Genomic DNA, 21767 nt, shown 5'->3' with positions numbered 1-21767 from the left:
CTGTACTTCTCTGTGATGACAGTGAGCGTGGCCCATCCCAGGCATGGACGCTTAGGTGTGTTCTGAGACATGCGAGGTGTGTTTCCTCACGAGACTCCCACGACCAGCGTAAGGCACACATCACTACTTTCAGTTTGCAGATGGGGAAACTGAGGCTCCGAGTACAAAGCTCTGGGGGCTGTTCTTTGCAACTGTAACTATTCACAACACCCTAACAACTGAAAGAAAGAACTAACTGATAATTCCTGATACCACTTTCCCAGCAACTCAATCCCTGCCCAGCCACTTAGAACCTGTGCTCTGCACAGCTTACTTCATGACTAAACTTGTCACTGGCAAAAACCGAAAATAAAATACTCTTTACAGCCGGGTGCAGTAGCTCACGCCTGTAATCCCAGCACTTTGGGAGGTCAAGGCAGGCTGATCACTTGAGGTCAGGAGTTTAAGACCAGCCTGAACAATATAGAAAAACCCCCTCTCTATTAAAAACACAAAAATTAGCTGGGTGTGGTGGCATACGCCTGTAATCCCAGCTAGAGAAGCTGAGGCAGGAGAGTCACTTGAACTTGGAGGTGGAGGTTGCAGTGAACTGAGATCGTGCCACTGCACTCCAGCCTGGGCCACAAGAGCAAAAATCCGATTCAAAAAAAAAAAAAAAAAGTCCTCCTTACGAGGCCACTGGGGACAACATGATGACATTTAAGTCAGTTTAAGCAGCACCTTGTTGCTACTGTTGTTGGCAAACTGGTTCTGACCGTGTCCTTCCCTGCCCTCCCTGAGCTGTTCTTTCCCTGTCCCCACTCCATTTGAAGAGTAGAACAGGGAAGGCACCAAGGGGTGACCCTAGTGGGCACTGTGTCTGCTTTTCCACACGCCACCTCTAAGGGCAGCAGCACCCCCACGAGGGCACACAGAGGCTCCAGCAGAACTCACTTTCCAGAGAGTTCTTGGTCGTAGGATCCTTGGCATCTTTGTTGCTTCTGGCTCTCAGGTTCTGCAGGGAGAAAAGCGCATGTTCACAGAGATGACAGAAGCAGCTTCGATGCGGCAGGAAGTTCCACCTTTGGCAGCAATCTCGGCTTTCCCTCACTGCAATGAACCCAGGCGCATTCTGAGCTGATAATGAAATGACAGGGTGTGCAGGGACCCACGGGCAAGCTGAGCACGCAGGATGCCCTGGAGGCCGCGGTCCACCTGGGACAGGCCTTCTCAGTCAAGGACTGTTGACATTTTGGGCTGGAGATTCTCTGAGCATCTGTCCTGTGCACCGTAGGGTGCTAAGTGGCTGCCCTGGCCTCTACCTATAGGCACAGGAGCACGCCTGCCTTCCCACTGTTGTGACAACCAAAAGCTTCTCCAGGCATTGCCAAGTGTCTGTCCCCTGTGAACGAAATCACGCCTGGCTGAGAACCTCTTTCACAGAGAATCTGGCAAAAGGAGGCCAACAGGAGCCCGCTCCTAAACACACATCACTGTTTTCTTGGGGCAATTAGATGGCATGCAGGGGGCTGGCAGTTCGGAAGAGCAGTCGCCTTTGGAGACGGCCAGGGCAGGCCCACCACTGCAGACGGACACGGGATTCTCCCTCCACCCGCCCTCTCCAGATCTGCAAGTGCACTTGCTAAAAAAATGAGGTGCTAATGAGATTTCCAGGGCAAGAGCAGGTCTTGTAAGTGAAGAGCCTAGCATGTTTTGATACAAGTGCATTGAACGCATCACTGGAGAAATTCGGTATAAAAGATCCCTGTGTGCCTCAGATCCGCTGGGAAGGAGCTGAGATTAATTCCTGGTACTAAGCTTCTGAACAAAGGCATAAGCCGCAGAGACGGAAGAGATTCTGAGGTTACTCTGCCAACCTCTTGTGCTGTAGAAAACATCTCAAGACCAAAAAGAAAGTCTTTTCCAGCTCGCTGGGGCCAAAGGCTGCCATGTGCTTTGGTACCTTTCCTGAGAGTTTAATAGCCCTCGCAGTGATTGTTCCTCTGTACATCTGACTCGGCAGTTACCAAAGACTGCAAAAACCAGGTGCTGGGCTCACATGAGCCTGGGAGGCGGCCCATGTGCCTTGGAAAGTGCGATGCTTGGGAGTTATCCACAAGTTCTGGGAACACCTGCCTCAAGAAAACGTATGAGTTGGCCGGGCACGGTGGCTCACGCCTATAATCCTAGCACTCTGGAAGGCCGAGGTGGGTGGATCACCTGAGGTCAGGAGTTCAAGACCAGCCTAGCCATCATGGTGAAACCCCATCTTAAAAAAAAGAAAAGAAAAGAAAACATATGAGTTTGGCTTAACCCTGAATCTCCCAAACCGGCCTGACTCCCAAAGCCCTTTTCATATAATTCCTATTACCTACTGTTTGGAGAGCTGGCGTTCCATGAAACCAGATTTAATTGGACACTGCCCATCTCTCAGGACTGTCCCAGGAGAAGATGGACACTATTCCACTCCTTCCTATACTAGAAGGTGATCATCAAAGTCCCATGCCTGAGCACTGACCCCCTCCCACTTCCATAGGACTTGCTACTTTCTCTTCCTTGAGTTTGACTCTGCTCTCTCTGGGTGACTCCAATTTCTCTGGATCTTTTTTGAAACACAGAGAACCGAAGTGCATGTCGCTCTGATGGTGCAAGTGCCACAAACCTTCACAGTGGGCTGGCTTGTGGCTGACCCTGAGCCCCATCCCACTTCCTGCATCCCAGCCACAGCTCAGAATCCACTGGTACATAGCTGGTGAGACCACGTGATCCCCAGGTGGCGTCCCATGATGTCTCCTCCCTCCTCTGCAGAAACCTGTCCAGGTGGACTTGAACTTGCCCGTCTAACTATAACTTGCTCTTAAAAGCTCAGGTCCCTGATTTGTCAAGGTCACACTTGAAATTCGGTGTCACCATTCCAGCTGCTGGGGAGGACAGTTGCTCATTTAAAGAAAAAGGAAGAGAGAACAGATTGAATGGTCCAGAGGGAGTCTGGCAGCAGGGAGGGAAGCTGGCGCCCCGGATGCATGCAGAGCCTGTTACCAGCAGCACCTGCTGGAGCGGGGCGCCCCACGGGCTCTGGAGGAACAGGGTGGCAGATACTATCACTACTGGAAACATCAGAGTGGGGCCCATGATGCGCCGTCCTGTGATGAACAGTACGATGGCAAAAGCCCAGGGGTGACAGCTGAGGGTGTGTCTCAGCAAGGGTGACTGCATTCATTCCCTACTTCTAGTGCCCATGTCTCTTTCTAGCCCTGTGGTTCTCCAATTGTGCTCTATGCTAGAACTGCAGGGTTAGAAAGAGACATGGGCACTAAAAGTAGGGCATGAATGCAGAACCCCTACTTTCTGCTCATAACCCTTGCTGGGTGGGGGAAAGCCAAGTCAGAAGGCAAAGCTACAGCGAGTTGGTGGGATCATCAAGAGGCAAAGGCCCCTGAAGAGGAAAATGTCGCAGAGTGACCACCAGGCAGACACAGGGTGGGGGAGGGCAGGAAGAACCCCAGTCTGGAGAGTGCAGACCCAGGGGTGCGGCTGGGTTCTGGTCCTGGCTTGGCCACCAGCCTCCTGAATAGCTCTGTTTCTGAATGACTCTTTCGAGGCCCAGGGTGCTAACACTGCATGGTTTGAGGTTTCAGCTTCCTGGGGCTAATTACAGGCAGGGAGTCAGTAGCCTCTCAAACGTGGGGCCTGGGGCAGGCAGTGCAGCTTCAACCTGCTACTTTGCTCCTCACATGGGTCTAGAGAGCACAGGTGACATAAGCCCTCGCCCCGCGGCATTAGCCCCTCAATACTTCCCACTCTCAAGGTCTCTGATGGGCCAGAAAAGGAAGAGTGGGTCACCTCCGGCCACGCCTCCAGTGCCAGGTACAAAGTCAGCCTCAGGACTCTTGTGGTGAGAGCTGTTAACGGGCAGAACTACAGACACTCCTCACCGCACACGGTGCAAAGAGTGTCCCCGGAACCTGGCCAACCCCCAGAATCAGGCTCTCGCCCCTGGGAAGGCAGGACATCCTGTCAGCTGCTCCACCTGTCTGGGCACAACAGCATCCCCAGCATGGGGCAGCAAACCCGGCAGAATCTGTCAACAGCTGGGGTTCACGACCAGATCTTGATCTGGTGCCCTCTGTTCTCCTGGGGAGGTGGAGGGTACAGGTGGGAGTCAGGGCACGCCTGGCTGAATGGCATCAAGGCATTACCTCAGAGATTTCTGCAAACTGAGCATTGGCCTGACAGCACTTCTCGGCCATTTCCATGGCAACTCCGTAGTTGTCCACGAAGGCCCGGTACACACCCAGCTGGCTGGCCTGCAGGGAAGAAGAGAGAGTCGACAGGTGCTGTAGCTCCCCCGCCTTTCTGAGGAGCGGGTTCCCTCCAACAGCTCATCAGGAACTCCAGGGGCCTCGGATCTTCCGTGCTGTTCCCTCCCACCTGCTCCCCTCCCCACGCACCCAGCACACTTCCGGCTCCCAAAATGACATGCTGAGAAGTGACTCACGACGCCAGGCAGGTAACAGTTCCCTTCCAGAGCTACTTATTCCTCCCAGCCCACTCGCTGAAATGGTGCCACGAGTGGCAGCTAGAGTTCGAGGCTGTCAGTGAATCTGGACAAGTGTCTGCATGCAGCATCTTCTCATTCTGGCTGCAGGAGTGTATCCTGGACACGGAGATCACCCCCCCATCCCACCCACAGTGTCCACTCCTGTCCAGTCCCTTCAGACACATAAGACACACAGAATCCAGCTGCCTCTGCAGAAGAGAGCCTCCCGCACGAGACCATCCCGGGCCTGGTAAGGGTGCCCCAGTGTCACGCTGCACACCTGGCAGGGGAGAGACTGACTGGCTGTAAGGTGAGAGGTGTTTTGTTTGTTCTCTATTAAACCAAAGGCTATAACAGATCTCCTTCCTGCACCTCCAGCTCAGAAACACACTTGATTCGGCAACAACTTCCCCTGTGTGTGAGTGCAGCAGACACAGCCATCTCTGGGCCTCACAACAGCTTTAGGGGCAGCGAGGGAAAAACCAGCAAACCCAGGCCTGGGGAGTGGAAGGGCAGACCCAGGAGATGCACTGGTCAGGGCTGGAGACTCCCCCTGCAGCTGATTGCAAACTAGAAGCCCAAGGCATTCATGGCTCCTGGCGTTTGTTTTACATCAAACCTAATTTTATTTCCACGTGCATTTGCATTTATATTGAATTTTATGTTTCTGCAGATAACAATTCCGGATGCTGGATAAACCAGGCACCCTTGGTATTATCTGATCTTCTGGCCCTGCTCCTTACGGGGGCTGTGCGAAGGGTCTTAGAGCGTACAAGGAAAGGGTTGCAGGCGGAAGACACCCACCAGCCCCTGCCACCCTGAGGAGACCTTGTATCCTCCAATTCTAGGTTCTTCCTTGTCAGTGCAGTGATGAGGCCCAGAGCTCTTCCTTTCCCTCCTTCCTCCTCTGCAAGTCACTGAGTATCTCCCCACCAAACTAAGGGCCTGCTTTAGGCCTTGTCACCACAGTGGTGAATAATTCAGATGAGGCACTGCCCTCTGAAGCTGGTGTTCACATGCGTGAACAGACCCGGGTCATGTGATGGCAGAGGGTTACAACCAGGATGGGGACCGAGAGCAAAGGGGCTGTTTTGGAGAATGTGGTCAGGGCCAGGACAGCCTCTAAGAAGAGGTGACAGCTGGGCAGGGTCTCAGGGGTCTTGGGAGGAGGACTCCTTTCAGGACTTCTCCTCCCTCCTGCTCCAGGAGCTCACATCTTCCAGGTAGCTTGTGAGAAGTTCTAAGCAATTCCTTTCCACATTTTTCACTAATCAAAAAACACACCTCCGGATCTGATGCACTGAGAAGCACACGGCCTCGATGCTGTGGTGCTATCGTGCAGAACATGAAGCTCAGGAAACTGGCAAACCTGAGCGGGTCTGTGCCCTTCAAGAAATGTCAAGGTCAGCTGGGAAGAGCAGCTTACACTGTATAATCCTAGCACTTTGGGGGATGCTGAGGTAGGCAGATCACTTGAGGTCAGGAGTGTGAGACCAGCCTGGTCAACATAGTGAAATCTCGTCTCTACTGAAAATACAAAAATTAGCCAGGTGTGGAGGCATGCACCTGTAATCCCAGCTATGTGGGAGGCTGAGGCAGGAGAATTGCTTGAATCCAGGAGGCAGAGGCTGCAGTGAGCTGAGATCATGCCACTGCACTCCAGCCTGGGTGATAGAGTGAGACTCCACTTCCAAAAAAAACAAAGTCAAGGTCACGGAAGACAAGCAAAGTCTAAGGAACTGGTACAGATGGAAGGAGACTAAAGAGAGGTGACAACCAAGTTCATAACATGATCTTAAACCGGGACCCAAATCAGAGAATGAAAAGAGCTGTGAAGAACGCGACTGTTACTTCAGAGGAAATGTGTAACTATATATTAAATAATAGTAGCTCATCGGTGTAAAAATTCCTGAATTTAACAAATTGTACTGTGGGTTACAGAAGAGAATGTCCTTGTTCACAGCAAATAAACAATGAAGTATTCAGAGGGGAAAAAAATCCTGTGCTTCTGCATATGTGTGCATGTGTGTTTGTGTGTGCACAAAAAGACATAAAGCAAATGTGGCAAAAAGTTACATCAGTGTATCTGGGTGAAGGCCATACTTTGTCCCGTTCTTGGAGCTCTCCTGTAAGCCTGAAATAATTAGAAAAATAAACATTCTGAGTTGATAAAACTGCAGCCAGAAACAAAATCCGGAGTGGGGAAGTCAGCCCGTGCAGCCCCACGGAGGAGGGGGCAGAAGCCGCATCTGGGCCTGGCTTTCTGAACCACTGGAAGTGGATCATGAGTTCCTGGGCTTGGAGGCGGCACTGGAGCTGGGCAGGGCACCGTGAGCTCCTTTGGTCCTAAGACTTGTCCAACCAGGAAGCCTGACGGAGCAGTGCTAGGCCAACCCTACTGAGCTGGTCTGCAGGGACAAGGGCAGGCACCCGGCTTATCTGTTCTTGCAGAGGCCCCAACACCCAGCCCAGGTTGGGCACATGTGAGTACTGAGCTTGTAGTTATGGGGAGCAACTTCCCACTGCAGCCCCAGCCTCTTCCCTGAGTCTTCCAGCTGCGTCATCTGCCACATGAAGGCTACGGAGCTCAAGGCCTCAGGGAAGCCGGCAGAAACTGTCCAAAGTTAAATTCCAGTGTTCATCAGATATTAACATTTTTTTAAAGTCTCTAAACAATTTCGGAATATTATTCAGGAAGAGCTCTGGATATTTTTCTTCCCCCAATACCACAATTCTTCCTTTCTCAGGAGGAAGGCAGGCCACTACTTTTAAAACTGCTGACACATACAGGGAGAAATGGGGGGCTTCAAAGACGGAGGGGGCAGCATGCATCAAAATACAGCCTCCTGCTCTCTGGCCGTAGGGGAAAGAGCCCCAAGCAGCAAGAACTGGAACAAAGTAAGTGCCTTGTGTGTTTCTCAAGTCTTAGCTCTGGCCTGGAGTCTGGCGGTGCGGGGGGGGGGGGGGGTCTGCAGCACAGGGTGGCAGAGGGAGGGGTCTGCCTACAGGAAAGCCACACCTCAGAGCAGAAAACTCAGTCCCCAGCACCAGCCAAGGAGAAGCCTGAGGCCACAGCTGAGTGTCTGGGTAGTCCAGGAGTGCTGGGGACAGGGCTTATAAGGAATCACATGCTCTTCACACTTAGAGGGGGCCTGGCCTCAGCCCACACCTGCCCCTAGAGGACTTGTTTCCCTGTGGAGGAAACCTGCTTCAGGTAGTGTGTGCACACAGCATGTGGTGGTGTGTGTACCTGTGGTCCCAGCTACACTGAAGGCTGAGGCTGGAGGATGGCTTCAGCCAGGAGTTTTGGGCTATAGTACACTACACACTAAGTTTGGCATCTATATGGTGACCTCCCAGGAGTTGGGAACCACCAGTTTGCCTAAGAAGTGAAACAGCCAAGACTGGAAACAAAGGAGGTCAAAACTCCTGTGCTGATTAGCAGTGGAATTGTGCCTGTGAATAGCCACTGCACTCCAGTCTGGACAACATAGTGAGTCCCTGTCTTTTTTTATAAGTACCTACATAAGGCTGGGCACAGTGGCTCACATCTGTAATCCCAGCACTTTGGGAGGCTGAGGTGGGCAGATCACGAGGTTAGGTGTTCGAGACCAGCCTGGCCAACACGGCAAAACCCTCTCTAGTAAAAATACAAAAAATTAGCTGGGCATGGTGGTACATGCCTCTAGTGCCAGCACCGGCTCTGGGTCACTCACCAGCTTCTGGAAGAGGTCGCCCACCCGCTGCTGGTGGCTCCACTGCTGCACACGGGGGAAGAGCCCATCATAGAACTCCTTGTGGATCTCATAGAGCTCAGGCACTTTGAAGAAGATGGTCTCAATCTGCTGACTCGTCAGCACGGGCTGAGAGGTGGTGGCAGCAGCTTTCAAAGGCTTCATAGGCTGGAAGAGGGCACAGGTGAGAGGGGCCACTATCTGTCAGGTGCACGGCATGACAGTGGACAGTCACGGTTACTTGACATATGCACTTTTATTTTTAAATCACATAACAAACACAACTTTAAAACCAGCTTTTTTGTTTGGCAACTCAGTCTTCCACTGGTATCCACACCAGGGACAGCGAGCTGCACCCAGGCTCTGACAGCTGACCAGGGACTTATGGGCAAAGAGGCTCCCCAACTCTGTCACCCTGCCCCACCCTGCCCTGCCCTGCTCAGCTTCCTACACCCTCCTCACCAGCAGCAGTGCCTCCAGGTGGCTCAGGTAGGTCTCCTCACTGGCCAGGATTCCAGACAGGACCCATTTTCTCATCTCCAAGCCCTTTTCCAAGTCCAGCTCACTCTGCAGGAGAAACAGAAGTCAGACTGGAAGGGTGGAAGGCAGATGCTTGCATCAGGTCCTTCTGCTGAGAGAGGAGGGCCAGCTTCTTGACCTCTGGACAAACCCCTGCCCCCATGAAGGCTCCACATGGAATTAAAGGGAGGCAGGGGACCCTCAACACATACTCAGCCACATGGTTGCGGTCACAGAATCCCAGGGGCAATACCTGGAGCCACCTTTAGTCTTGCCGGACCACGTAACAGAAAGTGTGGTATGGAGCAGGCTGGGCCAGGCCTCTCTCCATGCCTTCTGCATGCAACCCAGGAGCAGCTGCCTGACACAGTCAAGGAAGGAGAAGGAGAATCTGACCTGAGGGGGCGTCGGAGCCCATGGCATGGCCACCTGGCTCCTGTCGCAGCCAAGCTCCCCTCCCACTGCTCACATGGGGCACCCTCACCTGGATTCTCTGACTGCTGCTGCCACATGACCCTTTGACTGACGGGGCCTACGCAGCACCTCCCTCCCAACCACGGGGACTGTTAACACCTACTCCAGAAGACTCCTGTCCCTTGGGCTCAAGGCCTGTCTTTTTAGACCCTGCTTTTTAGACCCTGACATCATTGGCAGGGAGCCTCTTACATGTGGGCTGTGACAAAGTACCCTTCCCAATCAGCATCCCTGCTGAAAGTTCAGGGATTCTCTATTGGTTTTGTCTCCAAAAGATGGAGCTGACACACTGTTAGGCGTTGATGTAGGGGACAGAGCCCATGGCCCCGGGAGGCTGCCTTCTGAGTTTTGATCACGTCTCCCCGCCCCCCCCACCCAAATTCATGTTGAAGCCTTAACCCCCAGGACCTTAGAATGTTACTGAAGGCAGGGCTTTAAGGAGGTGATTAAGCTAAACCAAAGCCAAAAGGTTCCATATGTCTGGTTCTTATTTCCGAGACGAGGTCTCGCTCTGTCACTCAGGCTGGAGCACAGTCACAGCTTACTGCAGCCTCTAGAGCCCAGGCTGAAGCAATCCTTACACCTAATCCTCCCAAGCAACTGGAACCACAGGCACCCCCCACCCACCATGCTCTACTAACTTAAAAAAAATCTTTTTGCGGGGAGGCATGGTGGCTCACGCCTGTAATCCCAGCACTTTGGGAAGCCGAGGAGGGCAGATCACCTGAGGTCAGGAGTTCAAGACCACCAGCTTGGCCAACATGGTAAAACCCCATCTCTACCAAAAGTACAAAAATTAGCCAGGAGTGGTGGTGGGTAACTGTAATCCCAGCTACTGGGGAGGCAGAGGCAGGAGAATCGCCTGAACCCAGGAGGTGGAGGTTGCAGTGAGATGAGATCATGCCACTGCACTCCAGCCTGAGCAACAAGAGTGAAACTGCATCTAATTTAAAAAAAAAAAAGGCCATGTTGCCCATGCTGGTCTTGAACTCCTGAGCTCTAATGATCCTTCCACCATGGCCTCCCTGAGTGCTGAGATTATAGGCGTGAGCCACAGCACCCCACCAGGACTTGTAAAAGAAGAAGAGATCAGGACACAGACTCAAATGGAGGGAACATCATGTGAAGAGACAGAGAAGACAAGCCCAGGAGAGGGGCCGGAGAAGAAACCAACCCTGCCAACCCCTTGACCTTGGACTTCAGGCCTCTAGAGCTACGAGAAAATAAACTCCCCAGTCTCTGATGTTTACTTACAACAGCCCTAGCAAAGGCATGACACCAAAGGCCATGGAAACTGCGCCTGACTTCCTGGCCACTCCCACCTGCTCCCTGGCTATCGGCAACGTTGGAAGCTGGCCATGCCCATGGCAACACCTCAGTGCTCCACTGGGCTGAGGCTGTGCTCCCTCTGCCTGCCTGTGCCCACCGGCTCTGCCAGCAGTCAGAGAGAAGTGCCAGAGAGAGAGTGAGTGAGTGTGTGTGTGTGTGTGTGTGTGCACGTGCACGCGTGCACGCGGGGGAGTGGGGTCTGTGTCTGTGACAGCCCTACCTACCCCTCCACTGGTTGCTGGGCTCACGGGTGTGGAACTGGGGTGGTGGTCCCTGATCACTCAGTTTCCCACTTTCGGAGAAAATCACTGGCTGTGGGAAAGCTCCTCTTCAGCCCCACTGACGTCCTGGAGGGGCTCTGTCAGGGACTGGGGGGCATCCTGTGCCTTGTAAAATTCAGTGCAGCATCCCTGGCCTCTGCCTACCAATGTGAGTAACACCCTCTCCCCTAAGCTGTGGTAGCCACAACTGTCTCCAGATGCTGCCACGTATGCCCTGGGAGCAGAATCACCCCCAGTGAAAACTGATGGGTTTGAGGAAGAATCTGACTGAGGCCAGCTCAGGCCTCATGGTATCTGTAGAATTTGGATGCGGAATCAGTGTCGCAGCACAGCGCCTGCCTACACTCAACCCGCTGTCCTATTTCCCTGGCCCACTAGGAGGGAGCCAAGTCATGGTATAGACAGTAGGTTCAACAGGAAAGGCCTAGGGCCTGGGCTGCCCCATGGTCTCAGGCAAAAGTCCTCCTACCCTGAGCCTCCTACCCTGAGCCTCCACTGGCTGGGGAGGGAGCTCTACCCTGTGCCCCACTTGAGTTCCTCGGGCTTAGACCACAAAGCCTCACCTGCCCACTGGGACCATCTAGAAAGCCTTCCTGGGCCACCATTTTGTCCTGGGCATCTCCTAAGTGTGTGCATACCTGTGAGAATGTGTACATGAACTGTGAGGCTGCCCAGGCGCCTGTGTATATGTGGACAGGACAGCCATCAAGATCTGGGCTGAGAGCAGCTCCAGGAAAAGGACAAGCATGTCCCAGGCATACTTGTCCCCCCAGGGCAGGGTAGGCAGTGACTCCATGGGCGGGAGCTTCCAGGCCATGGCTGTGCCTGAGCTAGGAACTTCCTTGCCTAACACGGTGCCCAGAACACCTAGGTGCTCAGTTAAAATTCATTTACTAAATCAATGGGCGGACCTCAAAGATCTTGCTGGGTCCTAGTTTTGGCAGCGTTTTTATGAGGGCTCCTTGAAGGTCTCCACATCAGAGTGTGGAGAGGCAGGCTCAGTGCACTAAAATGTTACTGAAGTGCAGCAAGTCTGCTGCCCACGGTGCACGTACACATAGGGTGGGGTGGCCTATGACAACCCCCCTCGGCCTATTGTAAAACGGCCTATTGTAAAAAAAGGCAAAAGAAGCCCCGGCTGCCTGTACAGGTGTCTCCCATTGTGTGCAGATGCTGCTCCCTGCCCCAAAAGAGGGGAAGAGGTGAAGGGAATGGCAGGCCCCTTGGGCAGCGCCACCCACCCACCCAGCCTTGCTCATGTTGAGGACAATCTTGCTACTGTGAGTACCAGGGGACCTGCAGGGCCCAGGGAGGCTGCCAGGGCAGCAGGGCCCATGATGGCCCCACCCAGTGTGAGATGCTGGTGCCCTTGTGGGTGGGAGCACTGTGTCTCCTTCTGTCCACATGATTTGGAGAGCCAGGAGGAAAAACAGCGCAGGCAGGAAGGCACACGGTCCAGCTCTCCCTCCCTGTTTTGAAGGGCGGGGCTGCTCAGGGAACATTTGGCCCACGGCATGGACTGGGTGGGGTGGACAAGACACAGGATGAGGGCACTTCTCCTCAGACTAAGAATCTTCTAGAGTCTTCTAGAGTCTAGTGCTGGTGGCATCAGACAGGAATGGCTCAGAAACCAGCCAAGTCCATGGAGAGAAAACGAGAGAGCAAAGGGCAGGGCCAGGCTTGGGGCTATTTATAACTCAGGGTTGTGCACGTGCCAGTTATGGGAAAGGACGTGAAAGCAGGGAGGGCCGTGCAGCCAGGCAAGGAGGCTGGGGCGGGGAGGAAGCCGGAGGTAAAGGGAAGTTGGAAAAAGAAGTCAGTGACATGGAAGGAAGGCCCTCCTACCACGACCCTCTCCAGGCGGGTGCAAACACAAAACCTGAGGTTAAATAAAAGCCAACAAAGAACCCACAAAACCAAATGGGCTTGTGACAACCAAGCAGGAAAAGCCAACAGAACAAGGTGAACAAAACTGTCGTCAGCTGGCTGCCAGGCCCACACAAGAGTGGGAGCTGGAACTGAGTTTCAGGACAAGGCAGAGAGCAAAGAGGCCCCTTCTAACCCTCCTCCCGGTCCCCCTAATCTGGGGGAACCCAGTGCTGATCAGGGTGCAGAACCTTGGCTGAGAGGAGCAGGCTGCTCCAGGCTGGGAGTGTGCAGCCCGCACGGCTGCTAGAGAAAGGACACTCTTCTGCTCTGGGTAAGGGCAGGTTTTCTTTTTTTTCTTTCTTTCTTTTTTTTTTTTTTTTGAGATGGAGTTTCGCTCTTGTTACCCAGGCTGGAGTGCAATGGCGCAATCTCGGCTCACCTCAACCTCCACCTCCTGGGTTCAGGCAATTCTCCTGCCTCAGCCTCCTGAGTAGCTGGGATTACAGGTATGCGCCACCATGCCCAGCTAATTTTTTGTATTTTTAGTAGAGACGGGGTTTCACCATGTTGACCAGGGTGGATCACGAGGTCAAGGGCAGGTTTTCATTAGCAACATGCGGGACATTGCCCTGCAGCCCAGCCCAGCGAGCACCCCAAAAACCTGGTCCTCATGGCATAGAGAGGGTGAGGGGATGACCTCTGTGCAGGGTCCTGGGGCTGAAGGTTGTCGCCATAGGACAGCCTATGTGAATCCTTCCCACAGCTCCCTGGGCAAGAGGGTGCCTGGCCTCTGTCCAACCTCTGCCTATACTATGAATGAGTATTCACAGAGAAGACCCATGCCACAGGAGTCCACTGAGACCCCAATCTGCCAAAGAGTTCCCTGAGGGTTTCCTGATGGCCCCATGGCCTAGAATACTCAAGATCAGCATCTGGGACCAAAAGTGGAGTGGGTGGGGACATGCAGGAGGAGAAGGATGAGCAGGCTGATGCCCACACCCTACCAGCTGGTCAGGATCAGGGTGCCTCTGGCCTCAAGATCACCATGCTCCTGACCAGGTGCGGTGGCTCACGCCTGTAATCCCAACACTTTGGGAGGCCGAAACGGGTGGATGACCTGAGGTCGGGAGTTCGAGACCAGCCTGACCAACATGGAGAAACCCCATCTCTACTAAAAATACAAAATTAGCCAGGTGTGGTGGTGCATGCCTGTAATCCCAGCTACTCAGCAGGCTGAGGCAGGAGAATCACTTGAATCCAGGAGGCAGAGGTTGCAGTGAGCCGAAATCACACCATTGCACTCCAACCTGGGCAACAAGAGCATAACTCTGTCTCAAAAAAAAAAAAGAAAAAAGAAAAAAACAGCCCCATGCTCCCTGGGGGAAGTAGGGTGTCCTAGGAAGCGACAGCCATGTCTTCAAACCAAAGATCAAAAATGAAAGATGACATGTGCATGGCTTGTTGCACGGCTGGCAGGGAAACCAGGAAGTCAAGGCTATGCTTGTCCAGGGCAGTGAAGGGCACCCATCCTGGGGCCCCAACCACTGGGAGGAGTACCTGAAGGTTTCTGGAAAGGAGCTACACACAGTTCTCCTCCAATCCAATACCCTCCTCTTCAGACCAGCTCTGGGCCAGGGGGTGTGCTTGGGACTGGAAACTCTGACCTGGCAGGCACAGACAAGCAACCTCCTGCAGGACGTGCACTGCGAAAAACGCCTACAACTGCTGTGAGCGCAGAAGCAGGGAGCAGGAGCCGGGGGACCGGGATGCATCATGGCTTCACAGAAGAGGAGCCCCACACTGCAAGGTGAGGGTTATACTCCAAGTCAGAGCCGGGTGTGGGTGGGAGGCCCCACCCTCAGACAGGAACCAGGGGCAGCAAGTGGGCAGATCAGCTTCCTTTCAGGGCCAGGAGGTGCACCAAGGACTGGCTGGGTGAAGACAGCCCTCAAGGATGATGGAAAGAAATAGCCTTTCTCAAGTTCAGCTCTTAGTCTACCTGAACTTTGTCCTTCTCTGTACCAAACCATGCTCACGAAGCCGCAAGAGAGGGGATGCACCAAGAAAGACAAGACAGCTGAGGGAGAGAAAGTGTGTCCACTGAAGAATCAGGAAGGCTTCAAATCCTGGAGCTGTGCAGCCCAAGCAAGTTACTTCACCTCTTTGAACCTCGACCTCCTTGTCGGTAAAAAGCTGACACTTGACGTGGGGTAGGAAGAGTTGCCTAAGTCAGCAGCCTGTGTGTGCTGCACAGAGCAGGTACATGTTACCCACTGGCTTCCTCTCCCATCCTCTCGGTTCAGAACGAGAAGCCTGCCCAGCACCAAGGCCTTCAGAAATCACAAAAGCATATAAATAAGCTGCAGTCCTGGGCCTGCAGCGAATGCATCAGCCTCAGAGAAAAGCAGCTCAGTAAGAAGATACACTTCTGGAGCTTCCTTACAGAAATGGGGTAAAGCCCTTTCCTCTCTTGCTCTGTTTATTTTATTTTTTTCTTTTCATTCTTTTTATTATTATTATTATTTAAAGATGGGGTCTTGCTTTGTTTCCCAGGCTAGAGTGCAGCGGGAAGATCACAGCTCACTGCAGTCTCAAACTCCTGGACTCAAGCAACCTTCCCACCTCAGCTTCCTGAGTAGCTTGGATTACAGGTGTGAGCCACTGTGCCAGGCTATGCTGTTATCGGGGTGGAAACCATCTAGAAATAAGCTAAGCAGACTGGGAAAGGTATCTGTCATCAGGGACCAGAAAGACAAAAAGAAGCAACTGCACTGGGCAGCGATTTTCTCAGCCCAAGAAGGAAAGAACACAAGAGGTCAAGTGGCAGGACACACACCAACGGCAAGGGGTGTGCATCTGGGCCCAGAGTATGGCTGAAGCAGCCCCCAGCCGTGGGACCATCGAGAGGAGTCAGGCCTCCATGCAGGGCCGAGCTGGCCCAGCACCACCCAGCCTGCGGCCACCCCAGGCTATGTTCTCACGGGGGGTGGGGGCAGGTCCACCGCTTTCTCAGTGGGCACCGCAGAGCATCTCCTGAATGTGCCACTATTCTCTAGCCACACAACCTTGGGGAATCCAACACAGGACTTCAGTTCCACATTTGTAAAGTGAAAGTGACAGCAAGGCCAAGAATTATTAATGAGGGTCAAGTGAAAACTCACAGGAAAGGCTCTGGTCACATGGATAGAGCCATCCTCAGCACATGTTTTGGTAAAAGGGAGCAAGAGAACTTCATGAAGCAAAGGGACCCGAGCCCAGACACCACCCAGCTCAGCAGCATTGCTGGGGCCACCATGTAGGTCTTGTTTCATGCAGGTAGCCTCTGGTGCCGACATTCTCAGTCTTAAGACCACGTGCTGCCGCCTCCTCCTCCTTCAAAGCATCCCCCGATCTCCCGGCTCAACACATCTGGCAAGCTGTCTGTGTACCACATGTAGAGATGAGAAAAAAGTTTTTCAAGACCCACTTGGCTTCCAAACCATTGGCTGCTCCACCACCTACCTGCTAGGTACCACTGAGCCTCATGTGGCCCTCCTGCCACACATGCGCCATGGGGACTCACCGCTTTAGTGGACTCCAGGGCTCCCGAGACCAGTGCATCTCGGCTGTCCCTGCCCTTGCTGCTAAGGTGAGGCGATGAGGAGGGTGAGTCATCGATGTAGGGCAGCCCGTCTTGGTGCCGGCGCTGCTCCTCTGCCCGGTCTGCAGCGCAGCCATACCCAGGTGGTGTCCCGAACGAGCCATCTGTGTGTGCAAAGAAGCATCCTGTGTTAGAGACAGAGAAGGGAGCATCCATACCCAACCTGTCCCAGCACATACCCAGCTGACACCATCTCTGTTCCCGACAAGCATCCAACAAGGACCTCGGGGATGCTGATGGTCCTTCACAACCGACTGATCAAAGACCACAAGGGTGAGGGGGGATGAACATGGGCTCACTCCTCAGACAATACAAGGAGCTTTCTGAGACAGGTCTGCCCCCTGGCAGGGGTTGTGACATAAGAACAATGTATTTGATCTTTGCATACCCCACTCCCTACTTTCCTGGCACACAGTTCCTAAAAACCTTGGAATCTCCAAAGTAATAAATGTCTCTATGTATGCTAATGAATGACGGGTGCCTGGGGCTCCTGGAAGGGGGCTGATTGCCAGAAGAACCAACCACATGATTAGAGAGTTGGAACCCCCAATTCTCTGGGGAAGACCCACAGCTGAAGGTTGATCATCAATGGCCAGTGATATAATTAACCATGCCTACACAATGAAGGCTGTCCAAAAGGACAGGGTTGGGAGAGCTTCTGGGGTTGAAAATGTGGCAGTGCCAGGAGAGGGCATGGAAGCTCTGCGCTCCTTCCCACAGACCCTGCTCTATGTACTTCTTCTGTCTGGCTGTTCCCGAGTTGTGTCTTTTTATTAAAGAAGTCATACAGTAAGTTATTTTCCTGAGTTCTGTGAGCCACTCTAGCAAGGGATGAAACTCAAAAAGGGGGTTGCTAGAACCTCCAATTTACTCCAGACAACCTGGACCTGCTACTGACACGTGAAGTTAGGGGCAGTCTTCCGGAGCTGTGGGATCCGATGCTAACTCCAGGTAGACAGTGTCAGAACTGAGTTGAAATTGTAGGACACCCACCTGGTGTCTGCAGAGAACTGCTTGGTGTGGGAAAAAGTCCCCACATTTGGTCACATAAGTGTTCTGTGTTGAGCTTGTGTACAGAGAAAACGGTTTGTTTTCTCCCATACAGGTGGGTTGGGTTGCTACAGAAAGGGGGACCCCTGGCCTGGCGCAGTGGCTCATGCCTATAATCCCAGCACTTTGGGAGGCTGAGGTGGGGGGATCACTTGAGGTCAGGAGTTCAAGACCAGCCTGACCAACATGGTGAAACCCCATCTCTACTAAAAATACAAAAAATTAGCTGGGCATGGTGGCAGGTGCCTGTAGTAATCCCAGCTACTTGGGAGACTGAGGCAGGAGAATTGCTTAAACCTGGGAGGTGGAGGTTGCAATGAACCCAGATCGCTCCACTGCACTCCACCTTAGGTGACAGAACAGGACTCTTTCTCAAAAAAAAAAAAAGGGAGAATGATCCAAGATGGCTGATTGCTAACATCTCAGATTGCAGCTCCCAGTGAAAGCTCAGAGGAGGAGAGGACGCCACACTTTCAAACAAATTTTGGTCGCTCACGGAGCAGAAGATTCCCAGTAGAGGAGCTGCACGGGTCGCCAGCGCGACTCTTGTGGCCAGCGCAGCGGTTTCGCTGGCACCTCAGCGCGGCAGCTCTCGATGGAGAGTAAATAGGACTGGTTCCCCTTCTGACCGAGGTTTGGAGGAGCCACACAGGTCGCCAGTCAAACTCTTGTGGCTGGCGCAGCAGTTGTGCCGGCACCTTGGCGCGACAGCTCTTGGTGCAGAGTAAACAGGACTGGTTCCCCTTCTGACCGAGGTTTGGAGCTCCGGGAAGGCAGAGTCGCCTATTACGAACTCAAGAAGGAAGCCAGACTGGAGATTCCTGGGCAGAAAAGCACCATCAGTCTTAACGCCGCTGTTTTGGCCTGCGCAGTGGGTTGCTCATATTTCAGCCCTGGGAATTAACAACTTGGACGTCCACTCAGAGACCTAATCTGAAAGTTGGTAATTGCAAAGACGACAGGTGGATAAATTTACAATCATGGGAAGAAACCAGCATAAAAAGGCTGAGAATACTCAAAATCAGAATGCCTCTCCCTCTAAAGAGGATCACAGCTCCTCATCAACAAGGGAACAAGACTTGATGGAGAACGAGTGCATTCCATTAACAGAATCAGGCTTCAGAAGGTGGATAATAAGAAACTTCTGTGAGTTAAAAGAACATGTTGCAGCCCAACGTAAAGAAACTAAGAACTTTGAAAAAAGGTTTAACGAAATCCTAATGAGAACAGACAACTTAGAGAGGAATATGTGAATTAATGGAACTGAAGAATACAATGCAGGAACTCCAAGAACTATGCACAGGTTTAAACACTCTAAATTGTTCAAGCAGAAGAAAGGATATCAGAGGTCGAAGTCCAACTTAATGAAATAAAACGAGAAGAAAAGATTAGAGAAAAAAGGATAAAAAGGAATGAGCAAAGTCTCCAAGAAATGTGGGACTATGTGAAAAGACCTAATTTACGTTTGATAAGTGTACCTGAATGCGACAGAGAGAATGAATCCAAGCTGGAAAATATTCTTCAGGATATTATTCAGGAAAATTTTCCTAAACTAACAAAGCAGGACAATATTCAACCCCAGGTAATACAGAGAACACCACAAAGATATTCCTCAAGAAGAGCAACCCCAAGGCACATAATCATTAGATTCACCAGAGTTGAAACGAAGGAGAAAATACTAAGGGCAGCCAGAGAGAAAGGTCAGGTTACTCACAAAGGGAAGCCTATCAGACTTACAGCAGATCTCTCAGCAGAAACTCTACAAGCCAGAAGAGAGTGGGGGCCAATATTCAACATCCTTAAAGAACAGAACTTTCAGCCCAGAATTTCATATCCAGCCAAACTAAGCTTCACAACTGAAGGAAAAATAAAATCTTTTATGAACAAGCAAGTACTCAGAGATTTTATGACCACTAGGTCTGCTTTACAAGAGCTTCTGAAAGAAGCATTACACATAGAAAGAAACAACCAGTATTAGCCTTTCTAAAAATATACCAAAAAGTAAACAGCATCAACATAAAGAAGAATTTTCATCAACGAATGGATAAAACAGCCAGTTAACATAAAATGGCAGTAATCCTAAATTTAAATAGACTTAAATCCCCCAATCAAAAGACACAGCCAAAACCCAACGGCATGTTACATCCGGACCCATTTCACATGCAAGGATACACAAAGACTCAAAACAAAGGGATGGAGAAAGATTTACCAACCAAATAGAGAGCAAAAATAAATAAATAAATAAATAAAAAGCAGGAGTTGCAATTCTCTTATCTCATAAAATAGATTTTAAAGCAACAAAGAGATGGTGGTAAAAGGATCAATGCAACAAGAGCTAATGATCCTAACACCCAGATACATAGAGACTTAGATTCAATGAGACAGAAAATTAATAAGGATATCAAGGACTCGAACTCAGATCCGGAACAAGTAAACTTAATAAATATTTATAGAGCTCTCCACTTCAAATACACAAAATATACATTCTTGTCAATACCACATCACACCTACTCATAGGTTTAAATGAAATACTGATTGGCCATTATTAATACCCATTTTTTTTTTTTAGAATAAAGCAACATTTCCATTCTCTCTCCCTCTTTTTCTTCCTCTTTCTTCCTCTCCTTCACTCCTTTTTTTTCCTTTCCTTCTCTCAAAAAAGGAAATCAACTTGTAGACCTCTAGATCCAGGTCGGCAATGTCTCTCTCATTGCTTGATTTCCTTCCTTCCCTTCTCTCCCTCCCTCCCTCCTTCCCTCCCTCCCTCCCTTCCAAAAAAAAAAGAAAAGAAAGAAAGAAAAAGAAAAAAGAAAAGGGGACCCAAAATGCTACCGTCTTGCTGCCAGGAACAGTCTTTGGGCATCTGCCTATGGGGTCTGACAGGGTGAGGAGCACATGCTGGCTGGGGTGCAACTTCTGGCCACCATGAGTGGCGAGTCCTATCATGCTCTTCCCATCCCATCCAGGAAATTGGGGCTACAGGCTCCCCTCCCCCCCACTCCAGCCCACCTTCTGGCTGAGGCATAGCCCACCTCCCAGATGGTCTGTCAAAATCCCAGACCACCCTTACCCCAATGTGAGTACCCCCAGGAGGACAGAATGGCTTATCCTACAAGAGGCTCCCGGCCTGTTGGAACTAACTAGTTATACAGAGTAACTCATTCCTCCCAGAGGCACCTAGAGACAATCACTCCCTTCCTCCCAGGCTGAATGATGAAGCCCAATACACATTTCCAAGGCCTTAGCCGTCTGGAGCTCGCTGATGGCCTGTTCTAAGTCTGAATTTTCTAAGCCAGTGGATTCCTCATGACCAATGTCAACCCGCAAGGACCTAGCCGGATCCATGGCACATGTGAGGGTCCCTTCTCCACTCCTTCCAAAGGGGGCCTTTGAGGCCCATGGGGTCACTCTCAACATGAGTCACCTGTAAGCAGCCCTGCCCAAAGGTTACCAGCAGAGGTGACCTTGGCATTCATTCACGAGTATACAACTGACAACAAACACACCCAGGCCAGGTGGGCACAGGGCGGCACTCAGGCATTCCGAGCGGCTGACCCAGCAATCCTAAACTGGGGACTGTTGGTGGCCCTTCCGACTTGGATGGTGGGGCCGGGGGGAGCCGTGTGTCTGGAGTGATCTGCCACTGGCTGTGGGTGCAGGCGGCCAAAGGCCAGTTCCCTGAGTGCCTCTGCCTCTCCCAGGTTCTCCACTTCCTGTCCCACAGGACTCAGCGCCCTCTAACAGGTGTCCCAAGCCCTAGCTCCGCATTGGCAATACCTTGGGGGGCTCTGAAAACAGTTTTGCTGGGATCCACACAGACCTGCCGAGTCCGAAGCTGTAGAGGCTTCCTGGGGGAATCTAGCTGGCAGCCAGGGCTGAGACTGGCTGAGCGACCCCAACCCGGTGTCCAGCACTGTGCCAGCTGCTGACCTGCAGCACTATCCCAGGTGACTGCACACAGCTACTGGCTGCAAAGGCAAGGCCGGGTTCTGCCTGTGTGTGTGTCCAAAGGAGAATTCCAGGCAGAGGGTAGTTCTGGGTTGAGCACAGCAGCCAAAGCAGGAAGCCTCCAAGAGGCTGGAGCACCCACCAAGTCCCTCAACAAGTTGTATGGAGGAGTATGGTCTCGTTAATCCACGGGACATCGAATGGGGTCCAGGTATCAGGATCACTATGTTGACTGTCAATGCTCAGTTTATTTGGCCTATGGGTGGGGGAAGTGAGCTGTGGTGTAATCCCTCAGAAGCAAGGCTCTGATCCTCCCCATTGCCACTAATCTCTGTATTAGTCCAGATCACTGAAGCCATCCATGCTTCACCTTTCTTGACTTCATTAATTAATTTAACTGAGAC

At 52.0% G+C, this 21767-nt stretch overlaps 1 protein-coding gene across 2 annotated transcripts in view; it reads right to left on the bottom strand.

Annotated features, from left to right (window-relative positions):
* The window catches only part of LOC100393591 (BCR activator of RhoGEF and GTPase), a 137095-nt gene that overhangs the window by 44649 nt on the left and 70679 nt on the right, over positions 1–21767 (bottom strand). For both annotated transcript variants that reach the window (XM_035267221.3, XM_054239375.2), the window contains exons 2-6: positions 16288–16469; positions 8716–8820; positions 8236–8421; positions 4179–4286; positions 934–994 (exon numbers count right to left, since the gene is read on the bottom strand). In XM_035267221.3, the coding sequence (XP_035123112.1) occupies positions 934–994; positions 4179–4286; positions 8236–8421; positions 8716–8820; positions 16288–16469 (642 nt within the window). The remainder of the gene's footprint in view (positions 1–933; positions 995–4178; positions 4287–8235; positions 8422–8715; positions 8821–16287; positions 16470–21767) is intronic.

This window comes from Callithrix jacchus, chromosome 1 (genome assembly GCF_049354715.1).
Source record: "Callithrix jacchus isolate 240 chromosome 1, calJac240_pri, whole genome shotgun sequence".
In the NCBI taxonomy this organism is placed as follows: domain Eukaryota; kingdom Metazoa; phylum Chordata; class Mammalia; order Primates; family Cebidae; genus Callithrix; species Callithrix jacchus.
Note: the sequence above shows the minus strand (reverse complement) of the source record. Positions and strands in the feature narration are given on the sequence as shown.